This window comes from Canis aureus, chromosome 5 (assembly GCF_053574225.1).
Source record: "Canis aureus isolate CA01 chromosome 5, VMU_Caureus_v.1.0, whole genome shotgun sequence".
Classification (NCBI taxonomy): Eukaryota; Metazoa; Chordata; class Mammalia; order Carnivora; family Canidae; genus Canis; species Canis aureus.
In genome coordinates this window covers 48,078,301-48,092,524 of record NC_135615.1, presented here as the reverse complement: position 1 = coordinate 48,092,524, position 14,224 = coordinate 48,078,301, and the positions used below count along the sequence as shown (strand labels likewise).

General features: G+C 38.6%; 1 protein-coding gene across 1 annotated transcript in view; it reads left to right on the top strand.

Moving 5' to 3' along the window:
• DEPDC1B (DEP domain containing 1B) overlaps positions 1 to 14,224 on the top strand; it is an 82,684-nt gene that overhangs the window by 59,781 nt on the left and 8,679 nt on the right. Inside the window, exons 8-9 of the mRNA XM_077897923.1 lie at positions 5,166 to 5,332; positions 7,264 to 7,440. Coding sequence (XP_077754049.1) covers positions 5,166 to 5,332; positions 7,264 to 7,440 — 344 coding nt within the window. The remainder of the gene's footprint in view (positions 1 to 5,165; positions 5,333 to 7,263; positions 7,441 to 14,224) is intronic.

The window sequence follows — 14,224 nt, the reverse complement described above, 5'->3', positions numbered from 1 at the left end:
CTAGATTAACCTTTACTGAAGGGAAGTTTGGTCCCACTATGGAAGCATAACCCTGCTGGGCTTTCTACAGAATGCCTTCTGTGTTCAGCAGGATTCTCTACTATGTGAGCTCTGGGAACTGTTAACCTCAAAGCTCACTGGTTGTTTTTTGTATGACCTCATAGAGTTTCGCCTTAATCATATATGTGCGTTTTGGTATTCATCAGAGTCTCAGGGGATATCTGTACAGATTTATGGAATCCTTTTTCTGTTTAGCTCCGTGCAGTTGGGATTCTGCTTTACAATTAGTCCAGCTGACCCAGCCTCCAAGAACTCTAGTCTGTCTCTTCCCTGTCCTTGAGGTCTCCATCTCTGATCCGTGTTTTGGAATGTACCACTAAACTTAACATGGGGAAATTGTAGAGCTTGTTTCTTTTGTTTCCTTTTCTCAGGGATTATGGTCCTATCTTATTGCCCCATGTGTAGAAATAGTTATTCTATAAAATTCATCCAGTTTTCTAGTTGTTTGTGGAGGGAGGGTTAGTCTAGTCCTTGCTATTCCATCTTTGTTGGAGTCAGAATTTCCTCTATTTTTAATAAGGTAAGAAACTGTCATTTAATTTTTTCCTGACATACAGTTATCAGATTATCCCAAATACCACATTTGGACAGATCATTCTTTCCTCACTGATTTGTGATGACATTTCTGTGATATATTAGGTTCTGATGCATACTTAGGTGCCTTTCTAGACTTTCACCTTTATCCTGTTGGTCTTTTATGTATTTTTACGGTAGCATCGAACTGTTTAATTACTACAGCTTTGTAAGAAATCTTGCTTTTATGTCAGGTGAGTCCCTATTTTTAATTCCTGCCATTTATGGACATCGGATAACACCTTTTATCTTTTTCCCAATGAACTTTTTATCTATTTGAATTATTTGATTGACGTAAGAAATGAAAGCAGGTTAGCCGTTGTAGTTTATTCTTGAAATCTTGTGTTCAGCTACACAGTTGCTCTATCAGTGATATCTATTTCAGATGAAATGCTCTTAAAATATAAGTTTTGCCTAAGGTATGCCTTTCACCTAGGTTTTAAGATAGTAACATTGTATATTAATAAGCAATTTCTCACAAAGGCTTCTATAATCTTTAGGTAAATAAGGGACCAAATATCAAATGGCTGTCAAATGTTGTGATGGTTCTCTCATTGATGGCAACAGAGGCATCCACATTTTCTCTGCTAAAAAGTCAAGAAATATCTAATAAGAGTTGTTATAGGACCCTCTAACATTATCAGACATTGTTCTTTGTACCTAATAATAATGTGGACATGAGATTTTTTTTTCCAGTGACCCAAAGAGTCATAATTGTGAGAGTCTTTCTGAATTATGTATGCAACTTGTATATGTGGATGATGATGTTCACATATATTTTTTTCCATCCTCTGTAATGGAAACTTATATTTTAGTAAGTATACAGTACAGTTATGCAACCATTGAGGCAGTTAGGCTTGAGGAGGGTGTTCTTAGAGGATTTGTTACTTAGTAATACACCTATGTTGGGGCATTGTGGGATTTTACTTATTCTCATTATAGAGACCCAGAGCCAAATTTGTGTCTGTGTACTACTGCACAATACATTTCTTAACTGGCTTTTAAAGAAAATCTGCAAGAGTTGCCTCTGATTCTACCATATTTTACACCTTGGTATTAGTTTTTAATGCTTGAATTCAGTAGTAGTAATGGTAGTAGCAGCAGTCATCATCAGTGCTCTTAAAACTTTTACTTCACCTAGTCTTCCCCTTACAGCCCATGTGCCCCCATCACAGTGCAATGATTTGGTTTTACAAGTGTCCATAGATAGCAATTTGCTGCTGGGTTAATGGGGATTCATGGAGGTTAAATGACTTGTCCAAGCATATACAATCAGTGGGAACTGGGACTTTAGCCAGATATTCTAGCTCCATTCCTAGCAAGGGATGGGTTATTGTCATTCCTTCATTCATAAATTCATTCATTCATTCATACATTCACCAAAGAAAATACTTATAAAACTCCTATGATCTACCAAGAGGTCTTCTAGCTTTGGAGGTATATCAATAAACAAAACTGACAAGAATCCCTGCCCAACTGGAGCTTATATTTCAGGAAGGCAGAGGGGAAACCATGATAGATCACAAAAAAAGTAAATTCCATAGTATATTAGTAGGTGATGAAGTATAATTAGAAAAAATAGAGCAGGTGGGGGAATTAGGAGTACTAATTTTTATACATTTTGGGAGGCAAAAACAAATTTTTCTATTTTTATCTGATAAATTATATCAAAATGACAGATTTTGTTCTAAACCTTTCAATGTATGTTGCTTGGAACAATGTTCTACTTCTTGCCTCCCTCCCCACTATCCCAAGAAACAGTGCTGTAAAGGATGGCTAAATTGAAAGATCAACCTACAAAATACACTTAATTCATTATCTATTTTAGCTGTAGTTCAAATCTAATGGTATCAGGAGTGCCTGGGTGGCTCAGTGGTTGAACATCTGCCTTTGGGTCAGGGTCCTAGGATTGAGTCCGCATCAGGCTCCTGGCAGGGAACCTGCTTCTGCCTCTGCCTATGTCTCTGCCTCTGTCTTTCATGAATAAATAGATAAAATCTTAAAAAACAAAGCAAAACAAAACAAAACAAAAACCTAATGGTATTGTAGGCCTACCCAGTCGCTACAGTGGATTTTTTTTTTTTTTCTTGCTTTGGTAAAATATATTCCAGGCTTGGAGTGGGTGGGGAGTAGTTGCCAGGAGGTGTCAGGATCCTCATCTTTTCAAGTGACTTTTCCAGCTTGGATGTAAGCAACTCCCTCCTTTGATATTGTCCAGTATTGTGCAGCAAGGGCTTCCCTCATTCAAGTTATTGATGGTAGCTCCTTCACTGCCAGAGGCTAGGGCATTGTTTTGGGAGATGAGGGATTTTAGGGAGGAAGGGATCGGTAGCATGGCTTCTCTTCTTACAGGAGGTGGGAAATTGATAATGGGAATGAACTGCAGGGGGAATTTCAGCTGGCATCAGTGACAGAAGGGAGGAAAGGGGAGTCCTTGGTTTAACAGGTGGGCCAGTGAGTTACTGGGATGTTTGTGAGTCAGGGGTGGCCTTTCATCTCCTTGGGTATATGTAGGTTTGTGTAGGTAAATTCTGGAGATGGATTTACCTATGCCTTCTGACTTGATTTCCATAAAACCTGAAATAGTTCTTGGATTATAGGCAAAGCTTACTAAATATTTGTTGGATAAATGAATGAAAATATGGTCATCAACTTCTTTTCTCTCTACAGATTTGGTTATGTAGAACTGAAAGAAGGTCTAGTGATGATAAACAGCATTAATATTTTCAGTGAACATTTCGGTTTTAACTGGGTTGGGGTTTTTTGTGGTTGGTTTTTGTTTTTTTAGCTTGCATCTTTTTTTTTTTTAATTAGTTTCTTAGGTAGAAGTTAGTGATTCATCTGTTGCATACAACACCCAAGTGTTCATGACATCATGTGCCCTCCTTAATGCTCATCACCCCGTTATCCCATCCCCCCACTCACCTCCAGTCCAGCAACCCTCAGTTTGTTTTCTAGAGTTCAGCGTCTCTTAAGGTTGGCCTTCTTCTCAATTTTCATCTTATCTTATTTGTCCTTCCCTTCCACTGTGTTCATCTGTTTTGTTTCTTAAATTCCACATATGAGTGACATCATATGGTATTGGTCTTTCTCTGACTTATTTCGCTTAGCATAATACTCCATCTATGTCATTGCAATGACAAGATTTCATTCTTTTTGACGGCTAAGAAATATTCCATTGTATACATATATTCTGCATCTTCTTTATCCATTCATCTCTTGATGGATGGGCTCTTTCCATGTTTTGGCTATTGTGGAAACATAAACATTGGAGTGCATGTGTCCCTTTGATTCACTATGTTTGTATCCTCTTGGATAAATACGCTAGTTGAACTGGGTGTATTAAGGGTCCCCTCCTGCCTCTTTTTCCCTCCCATGCACACCCACTTCTTCAGGATCAAATCCAACCTCCTTAGTCTGGCATTAGAGGCCTACCAAGGTCTCATTTCTGTTGAACTTTCTAGCTATACTTCTCTGCCAAGCCTTTGCCTTTACAGCCTGTGCTGCAGTCCTAAGGCATGACTTATTATTTCCCTAATGTGCCCCTTGCAGACGTCTCTTGCAACACCTCTCATATTTTGCCGTTTCCTTTTTTTTTTTTTTTTTTTAATGGATGTCTCCTCACAGCGCATAAGCTCTTTAAATTGGGGGACCTGGCATATTTTCATATTTCCAGGGCTTGGCACAGTTTCTGGCATATCGTAAATGGTCAGAAAATACTTAACTGAATGCCAAAGATGGTTTTACCTCCAAGATAGAGATTAGTGGGAACTTGAAGAGGTTGGATATGGAACAAATAAATTGATGAAAGCAGTTTCATATCATTAGACGGCTTAGATGGGTGTGTCCAGGGACAAATGTGGTTAAAGGGAGCAAAATATTAGAAAACTATAGTTTTTAGTACTGTTTTAGAATACTCTAATTCTGTTGGAATACTCTAGTTTGGGTGAGGAGAGATGAAATATAACATGATTGAATCAGTATACTTAGCTAGAAAAAAACAGCTTACAGAGAGGAAGGGTTATTTGACATATGTTGTTTGGAAAGAAGTGCAGCCATCTGGCGGTGGTCTGACTGTAGGCGTATCAGCCCCCTTATTCAGCCTATGAGAATCATGCCAGACAGTGACCCTGCTCATCCTGGGGACATAACAGGAGGAGGAGAATTAGGGCAGTCGTGGTGCATTCATGTCCTTGTTCATGCTGTCTTGGTCCTAGTCACTATGAGTGTTGAGGTTAGACTTAACCTGATCTTGGTTCAGTGGGAAAGAAGGCTGTGAAAATCTGGTTACATCTGTCAAGGGTGTGAGAGAGGCCAATGGCTGTGTTTGTTTTACATGTTTGTCATCCCTAGTTGATAGTTTATATTTTCTGTGCTGATTTAGTGGATCGATAATCAGTTGGCCCAGCATAGTTGAACAAGTAGATGTGTTATATAATTTTAATAATGTGTATTTTGAAAAATGTCAACATAATAGAGTCAGGGAGGCTATTGGTTTTAAAAGATTAAAAACATTCTTTTTCTCTAAATAGGTTTGTTACAGAAAGAGAAAATGGCTATTGAAGCATTTCAGATTTGCTGCCTCCTCCTGCCACCTGAAAACAGGAGAAAGTTACAGCTGTTGATGAGGATGATGGCAAGAATCTGCCTAAATAAGGAGATGCCATCCCTGTGTGATGGCTTTGGGACCCGAACACTGGTAGGTTGATCTCTAACACCTAACTTGACTTGAGTGTTTGGACTACAGTTCACCTGAGTATAGTTTTACTACCCTGGCAGTCAGAGGATGGTGCAAGGTGGGCTTGCTCCAAGAGCCGTGGCTTGGAAACGCACAGGCGGGATTATACTTTTGGTGTTGGGTCTTAACCTAGTGTAAAGTGAAGAGTAAGGAGGCATAGAGTCTGAGTGTAGAGCTACCTACGGCCTCCTGCCTGCTGTTACCATGGAGAAAAGTCAGGGTGGGCAGTCAGGATAAGTGTTCTCTCAAGAAAGTGACATATTCTCCTCCAGGACAGAAAGGGTTTGGAAGCATTTGTTACTATAACAAGTAGAAGAGGTGCTGCACCTATAATGAGGCAGAGAGGAAAGAAGGAACACAGAAAGTTGGACCAGACCACCTCGGAGGAGACAGAGAGTTTGTTCTTAGGGTATGACCTAAGGGTTCATGAGTGAGGATATTGTTTAAAATATTCTCAGTTTTGCTTAAAAACATAGGTTAGCTTTGAATTCTACTTTGTCATGTCAGCATGTCTTTTGAAATAGGGTTTATGTAGAATTTCTTCATTTTCCTCAGAATTGGAGGTCTTGGAGCAAAATCGAGACTTCATTGGGGTTTGCATCCTTTCCATATCCATATACCCCCAAGGGTCCTGTGGCCCAGGTTTAGAAGGATAGAGTAAGAGTAGAGGAGCATTTAGTGCCCAGTAGAGTGATTCTTGACCTTCTTTTTGGTTGAGAAGATGGTAATGGGGCTAATGGACCTTTTTAAAAACTTGAAGAATACTTTGCACCTATTCCGCAGAAGAATGCACGTGTAAAATTTTGGATCTAATTTCAAGACATTCAGATTCCCCTGAGTCCATAGTCTCCAGGTTAAAAATGTCTGTGTGTTTCTGTACATGTAAATGTGAGTGCAGATACAGTATCACTGGCAGTATGTTGATGACACAAAGTCTAATTAAACAGAATTAGATGATTTTTTGCTTATAGGTTTTGAAATAAGATTGTCAGCAATAGGGTAGCCTGGGTGGCTCAGCGGTTTAGCGCCACCTTCGGCCCACGGTGTGATCCTGGAGACCCAGGATCGAGTCCCACGTCAGGCTTCCTGCATGGAGCCTGCTTCTCCCTCTGCCTGTGCCTCTGCCTCTCTCTCTCTCTCTCTCTCTGTGTGTGTCTCTCATGAATAAATAAATAAAATCTTAAAAAAAAAAAAAGATTGTCAGCAATAAATTAGGAAAAGGAAAAAAAATCCATTCAAAGGATAGTATTACGAATGGAATAGTTAATATGAATCCTATAGAAGCATAGAACATACTATTTTTTCTATTTCTGCTTATTGTGAAGCGTCTCATCACTTAATGTATTATTATAAAGTCTCATTGTTTTGTTCAAATGTGATTGTCAGATGTACACCCAAAATCCTAGAGAAGATAACAGTTAACTAGGAAAAAGTATAACAGTTGAGGCACATAGATTGTGCTAGCAGATTATTAAAAAATCAATAATGAAATAAGGATATTAGTTAACTAAATGGCTTTAAAGTACTTTGAACTTAAAAGTACTACATGATTCAAGTAATGGTGGTGATAATAATTTTCAGAATTCGTTTATATATATTTAAAATGGTCTGTGAAGAGATGTGCTTTAAAAACTGCTCAGACAATCCTCTCTGCTGAGCCTCTGCGAGATGAGATGATGCACCTTCTGTTCACACTGGTAAATAAGAAGATCAGCCCATTGGGATGACCGGGTGTGGCCAGGCGCCAGAAAGGATGTGTGTACCCTGGGCCGTGGGCCATTTCTCATTTAACTAGTCATGTTTGGTTTTTGCAAATTAATTCAACACAGTTCAGCGTAGGAAAAAATCCTCATCTGTGTTTATTTAAAAAATACCTCCTCCTCTTTTTTCAGATGGTTCAGACATTTTCCCGTTGCATCTTGTGTTCCAAGGATGAAGTAGACTTGGATGAGTTATTAGCTGTTAGGTTGGTGACGTTTCTGATGGACAATTACCAAGAGATTCTGAAGGTCCCTTTGGCCCTGCAGACCTCCATAGAGGAGCGTGTGGCTCATCTACGAAGAGTCCAGGTAAAGGAAGGGATTTTAACAGACCTTTAAAATTGCCAGCAGAAAGTCAGGTAAACTTGCTAGGCTTTTTGGGATTTCTAGCTGTGTAGGATTAAGTGAATGGATATGTACAAAGTGCTTCCAACAGAACTTGGTACATGGTAAGCGCTGTACCATGTGTTTGGTAATTTCGGAAATTTATGAAATGCTTATTTGGTTTGGTTATGTCAATCAGTGCTGCATACTTCTAATTGCAAATTCCTTAAATGATAGCCTGTCTGGATTTTAGTTTCCAAAGGAGTTAAAATGGGCCTTACCTGCTCTATAAAACTGTTGTGAAGAGTAGAATACTATACTGTAAAATCCCTAGGTGACAGACAGCAGGTGCTCTTTGAAAGGTAGCTATTATTGTTGTTATTGTTATAGTAAAATGATGCGAAAGAAATGTAATACAGTACTATCACGTGTGCTCCACAGTGGGGTGTGTATGTTGGCCTGAGAGAGCAGAAACTCTGATAGAGGCAGACAGAGGTCTGCTTGGCTCCTTCTGAATGAGTGGCCTTCTTTCTGCTTAAGCATTTTTCGAGGTTCCACAATAAAGGACCACTGAGCTGCTGCTCCTGAAGTATTATTGAAGTCAATAACTGTTCATGGTCATCACTGTGTAATTTAAAAATTAAAATAGGAGTGCCCGGGTGGCTCAGTCAGCCGAGTGTCTTGACAATACAACAAGAAATATTTCCTACATCACTAAATATTCTTGACTGACCTGAGGGTGGTTGAAAGCACAGACTCTGGAGCTAAGTGGTGTTTCTGTTCCTTGTGTACCCTTTATTGGTCCCGTGACCTTGGGCAGATTTTATAATGTGTCTCTGCTCTAGTCTCTACCCGACTTGTCTCTTTTCTCCTCTGTAACATGGGATAATGCTAGATAACACCTACCTCCTAGGATTGTTTTAGTTTGAATGGCTTAAGATGTGTGAAGTGCTTTGAATGATATTCATCACATAGTAGCCCCTCAGCTGGTAGCTGCTATTGTTAATATTATTATCATCATTAGTTTTATATTATTCCACAATATTGTTATTGGTAGCATAGTATTCCATAATATGGATGTATATCATAATTAATTTAAGTGATTTTCTTTGGTTAATATTGAAATTGTTTCCATTTCCCCTCTATTTGGCAACTAACATATTGGTAAATATTTTTATAGCTAGGTTTTTTTTCAGGGGAGATGATCCATGATTATTTTCTAAGAATATTTAGGGGTGGCACTGCATAGAGGCCATGCATGTGTTTTAAGTATTAATTGCGTTTTACCAAATTTCCCTTTAGAATGATTGTTCCAATCTATATTCCCATGAGTGGTCTGAGAAACCTTGGCTACTTCTCATTAACATATATATCTTTGCCATTTTGAGGAGTAAAACATCTAACCTTATTGCTGTTTTAGTTAAACTCCATCCCCCTAATACTTTTATGACCCAAACTTAAAAAAACAAGAAGAAAAGAAATCCTTCACTGACTTTCTGCAAGGAGAAGTGATCGCAGTAGCCATGTTGCTCTGTATATATGCTTCCTAGGTTCATTGCTCCCACAACACAGGTGTACACTGAGGCAGCTTATAAGTGAGCCTTTTGCTCTAAGATGAAGATCAGAAGGCTGAGCTCTCTGCTGATTTATTTAACTGCAGATTAGTGTGATTTTGTGGAGAGGCACTACCCTGGCACTAAGTAAAACCAGTAACCACTCATTTGTCCAATTACATTTTCTCTCATAGAAGTACTCAGGATTGCCAAACAGTTGTTTCAATACTCAGAGGTCTGTTGTCTCGAGTGGACTGCTCAGCCCTGCAGCATATCGGGTGCAGGGCAGTGCTTCTCGGAAAACGAGCACTGTGACTTGGATTGTTCTGGTGAAGTTTCAGGGCCGACCTTGTGATAGATAAATTGTAAAGTGGGCATTGTCTTTGACACCAACCTTCTATTAGCCCTGACTGCAACCCTCTTCTTCCCTTTTGTGCCTTTAATCACAGGTATCTAGTGTTTTTCTTCCTAGGCTTCTGGCTGCAGAAGAACAATAAGTGTTATATTTTTGGAAGATGGAACTCTGGGACTCTGAAATTAAACTTTTTAATTTCTTTGTTATTGAAGTGTAATTGACATGAAGTATAATTGACATACAGTGTTAGGTTAGTTTCAAATGTACAGCAGCGCGTGACTCAGCAATTCTGTACAGTTACGTAGTAGTCCCTGCAGTGAAGGTAGTCACCATTCAGTGTTATTACATTATTGGCTGTATTCCCTATGACACATTTTTTATCTCTGTGACTTATTTATTTTGTAACTGGAAATTTGTACCTCTGAATCCCCTTCATCTGTTTGCCAATTTCTGCCCTCACCCTTGTACTCCCTCTTCTCTGGGCAACCACCAGTTTGTTCTCTGTATTTGAGAATCTGTTGTTTTTAGACTTGTTTGTTTGTTTGTTATATATTCCAAACATAAGTGACCATCAAGTACCATAATATCATATGGTATTTGTCTTTCTCTGACTTATTTCACTTAGCTTAAGTCTATCCATGTTACCACAAATGGCAAGATACTATTCTTTTTTATGGCTGAATAATATTCTATAGTATATATATATGTGTATATATATATATATATATACACATATATATATACTACATCTTCTAAAAAATTTAAAAAAAAATTTAAATTACATTGTAGCTAACATACGGTGTTATATTAATTTTAAGGGTATATATATATATATATAATGATTCAGCACTCCCATACATCACCCAGGCTCCATCACAAGTGCATTCCTTAATCCCCATCACTTTTTTTACTCGTCCCCTCCCATCTCCCCTCTTAGAACAAACTGTCAGTTTGTTCTCTATAGCTAAGTGTTTGTTTCTTGCTTTGTTTCTCTTTTTATCCTTTGCTCATTTTCTTTTGCTTCTTAAATTCCAATATGAGTGAAATCATGCAGTATTTGTCTTTCGCTGACTGACTTATTTCATTTAGCATAATACTCTCTAGCTCCATCCATTACAGTGCAAATGGCAAGATTTCATTCCTTTTTTATGGCTGAACAATATTTCGTTGTGTATACAGGCCACATCTTCTTTGCCCATTCATTGGTGGATGTCTACTTAGATTGCTTCCATACCTTGCCTATTGTAAATCATGCTGCAGTAAATGTAGGGGTGCACATATATTTTCAAATTAGTGTTTTCATTTTCTGTGGGTAAATATCCAGAAGTGGAATTGGCTGGAACTTATGGTAGTTCTATTTTTAATTTGTTGAGGAACTTCCATGCTGTTTTCCACGGTGATTGTACCAATCTTTATTCCCGCCAACAGTGCATGAGGGTTCCCTTTTCCTCACATGCTTGCCAACATTTGTTATTTTTTTGTCTTTTCGTTCTAGCTGTTTTGACTGGTGTGAGATTGAATCTCATTGTAGTTTTATTTTGTGTTGAACACCTTTCCATGTGTTGGCTATCTGTAGGTCTTTGGAAAAATGTCTATTCAGATCATCTGCACATTTTAAAATCAGATTATTTTTTTTTTTTGGTGTTGGGTTGTATAAGTTCTTTATGTGTCTTGGATAGTAAACCATTATTGGGTATATAGTGTGCAGATATTTTCTGCCATTTACAAATTGCCTATTTGTTTTGTTGAGGGTTTCTTTTGCTATATAAATCTTTTTATTTTAGTGTAGTCCCAGGAGCTTATTTTTGCCTTTGTTTCTCTTGCATGAGGAGAAATATCCATAAATTTGTTGCTTATTTATTTATTTATTTATTGCATTTTTAATTTAGATTCACTATTATTTATATTCCCCAAATGAATGAGAACATACAATGTTTGTCCTTCTCCGATTGACTTACTTCACTCAGCATAATACCTTCCAGTTCCATCCACGTTGAAGCAAATGGTGGGTATTTGTCGTTTCTAATGGCTGAGTAATATTCCATTGTATACATAAACCACATCTTTATCCATTCATCTTTCGATGGACACCGAGGCTCCTTCCACAGTTTGGCTATTGTGGACATTGCTGCTATAAACATTGGGGTGCAGGTGTCCCGGCGTTTCATTGCATCTGTATCTTTGGGGTAAATCCCCAACAGTGCAATTGCTGGGTCGTAGGGCAGGTCTATTTTTAACTCTTTGAGGAACCTCCACACAGTTTTCCAGAGTGGCTGCACCAGTTCACATTCCCACCAACAGTGCAAGAGGGTTCCCCTTTCCCCACATCCTCTCCAACATTTGTTGCTTCCTGTCTTGTTAATTTTCACCACTCTCTCTGGTGTGAGGTGGTATCTCATTGTGGTTTTGATCTGTATTTCCCTGATGGCCAGTGATGCAGAGCATTTTCTCATGTGCTTGTTGGCCATGTCTATGTCTTCCTCTGTGAAATTTCTGTTCATGTCTTTTGCCCATTTTATGATTGGGTTGTTTGTTTCTTTGCTGTTGAGTTTAATAACTTCTTTATAGATCTTGGATACTAGCCCTTTATCAGATATGTCATTTGCAAATATCTTCTCCCATTCTGTAGGTTGTCTTTTAGTTTTGTTGACTGTTTCTTTCACTGTGTAGAAGCTTTTTATCTTGATTTAAGTCTCAGTAGATCATTTTTGCTTTTGTTTCCCTTGCCTTCATAGATGTATCTTGGAAGAAGTTGCTGTGGTCAAGTTCAAAAAGGGTGTTGCGTGTGTTCTCCTCTAGGATTTTGATGGATTCTTGTCTCACATTTAGATCTTTCATCCATTTTGAGTTTATCTTTGTGTGGTGTAAGAGAATGGTCTAGTTTCATTCTTCTGCATGTGGCTGTCCAATTTTCCCAGCACCATTTATTGAAGAGACTGTCCTTTTTCCAGTGGATAGCCTTTCCTGCTTTGTCGAATATTAGTTGACCATAGAGTTGAGGGTTCATTTCTGGATTCTCTATTCTGTTCCATTGATCTATGTGTCTGTTTCTGTGCCAGCACCACACTGTCTTGATGATCACAGCTTTGTAGGACAACCTGAAATCTGGCCTTGTGATGCCCCCAGCTCTGGTTTTCTTTTTCAATATTCCCCTGGCTATTCGGGGTCTTTTCTGATTCCACACAAATCTTAAGATGATTTGTTCCAACTCTCTGAAGAAAGTCCATGGTATTTTGATAGGGATTACATTAAATGTGTACATACATTAATGGGTAGCATTGACATTTTCACAATATTAATTCTTCCAATCCATGAGCATGGAATATTTTTCCATCTCTTTGTTTCTTCCTCAATTTCTTTCAGAACTGTCCTGTAGTTTTTAGGGTATAGATCCTTTACCTCTTTGGTTAGGTTTATTCCTAGGTATCTTATGCCTTTGGGTGCAATTGTAAATGGGATTGACTCCTTAATTTCTCTTTCTTCAGTCTCATTGTTAGTATAGACAAATGCCACTGATTTCTGGGCATTGATTTTGTATCCTGCCACACTGCCGAATTGCTTATGAGTTCTAGCAATCTTGGGGTGGAGTCTTTTGGGTTTTCTATGTACAGTATCATGTCATCTGCAAAGAGGGAAAGTTTGACGACTTCTTTGCCAATTTCTTTTCTTTTTTTTTTTTTTTTTAAGATTTTATTTATTCATGAGAGACAGAGAGAAAGAGAGAGAGAGAGAGAGAGAGAGAGTGGGGGGGGGGGGTAAGAGATATAGGCAAGGGAGAAGCAGGCTCCATTCAGGAAGCCCGACGTGAGAACTGATCCCGGAACCCCAGGATCAGGTCCCGAGCCAAAGGAAGACGCTCAACCGCTGAGCCACCCAGGCGTCCCTTCTTTGCCAATTTCAATGCCTTTTATTTCTTTTTGTTGCCTGGTTGCTGAGGCTAGGACTTCTAGTACTATGTTGAATAGCAGTGGTGAGAGTGGACATCCCTGTGGTGTTCCTGATCTTAGGGGAAAGGCTCCCAGTGTTTCCCCATTGACAATGATATTTGCTGTGGGCTTTTTGTAGATGGTTTTTAAGATGCTGAGGAATGTTCCCTCTATCCCTACACTCTGAAGGGTTTGATCAAGCATTGATGCTGTATTTTGTCAAATGCTTTCTCTGCATCTAATGAGAGGATCATATGGTTCTTGTTTTTTCTCTTGTTGATATGATCTATCACATTGATTGTTTTATGAGTGTTGTACTAATCTTGCATCCCGGGGATAAATCCCACATGGTCATGGTGAAAAATCTTCTTAGTGTACTGTTGGAACCTTTTGGGCTAGTATCTTGTTGAGAATTTTTGCATCTGTATTCATCAGGGATATTGGTCTATAATTCTCCTTTTTGGTGGGGTCTTTGGTTTTGGAATCAAGGTGATGCTGGCCTCATAAAATGAGTTTGGAAGTATTCCATCCCTTTCTATCTTTTGGAACAGCTTTAGTAGAATAGATATTGTTTCTTCTTTAAACGTTTTGATAGAATTCCCCTGGGAAGCCATCTGGCCCTGGACTTTTGTATCTTGGGAGGTTTTTGATGACTGCTTCAATTTCCTCCGTAGTTATTGGTTCAGGTTTTCTATTTCTTCCTGCTCCAGGTTTGGTAATTTGTGGTTTTCCAGAAATGCATCCATTTCTTCTGGATTGTCTAATTTATTGGCATATAGCTGCTCATAATATGTTTTTAAAATAGTTTGTATTTCCTTGGTATTGGTTGTGATCTCTCCTTTTTCATTCATGATTTTATTAATTTGAGTCTTTTCTCTTTTCAATAAGGCTGGCTAATGGTTTATCTATCTTATTAGTTCTTTCAAAGAACCAAC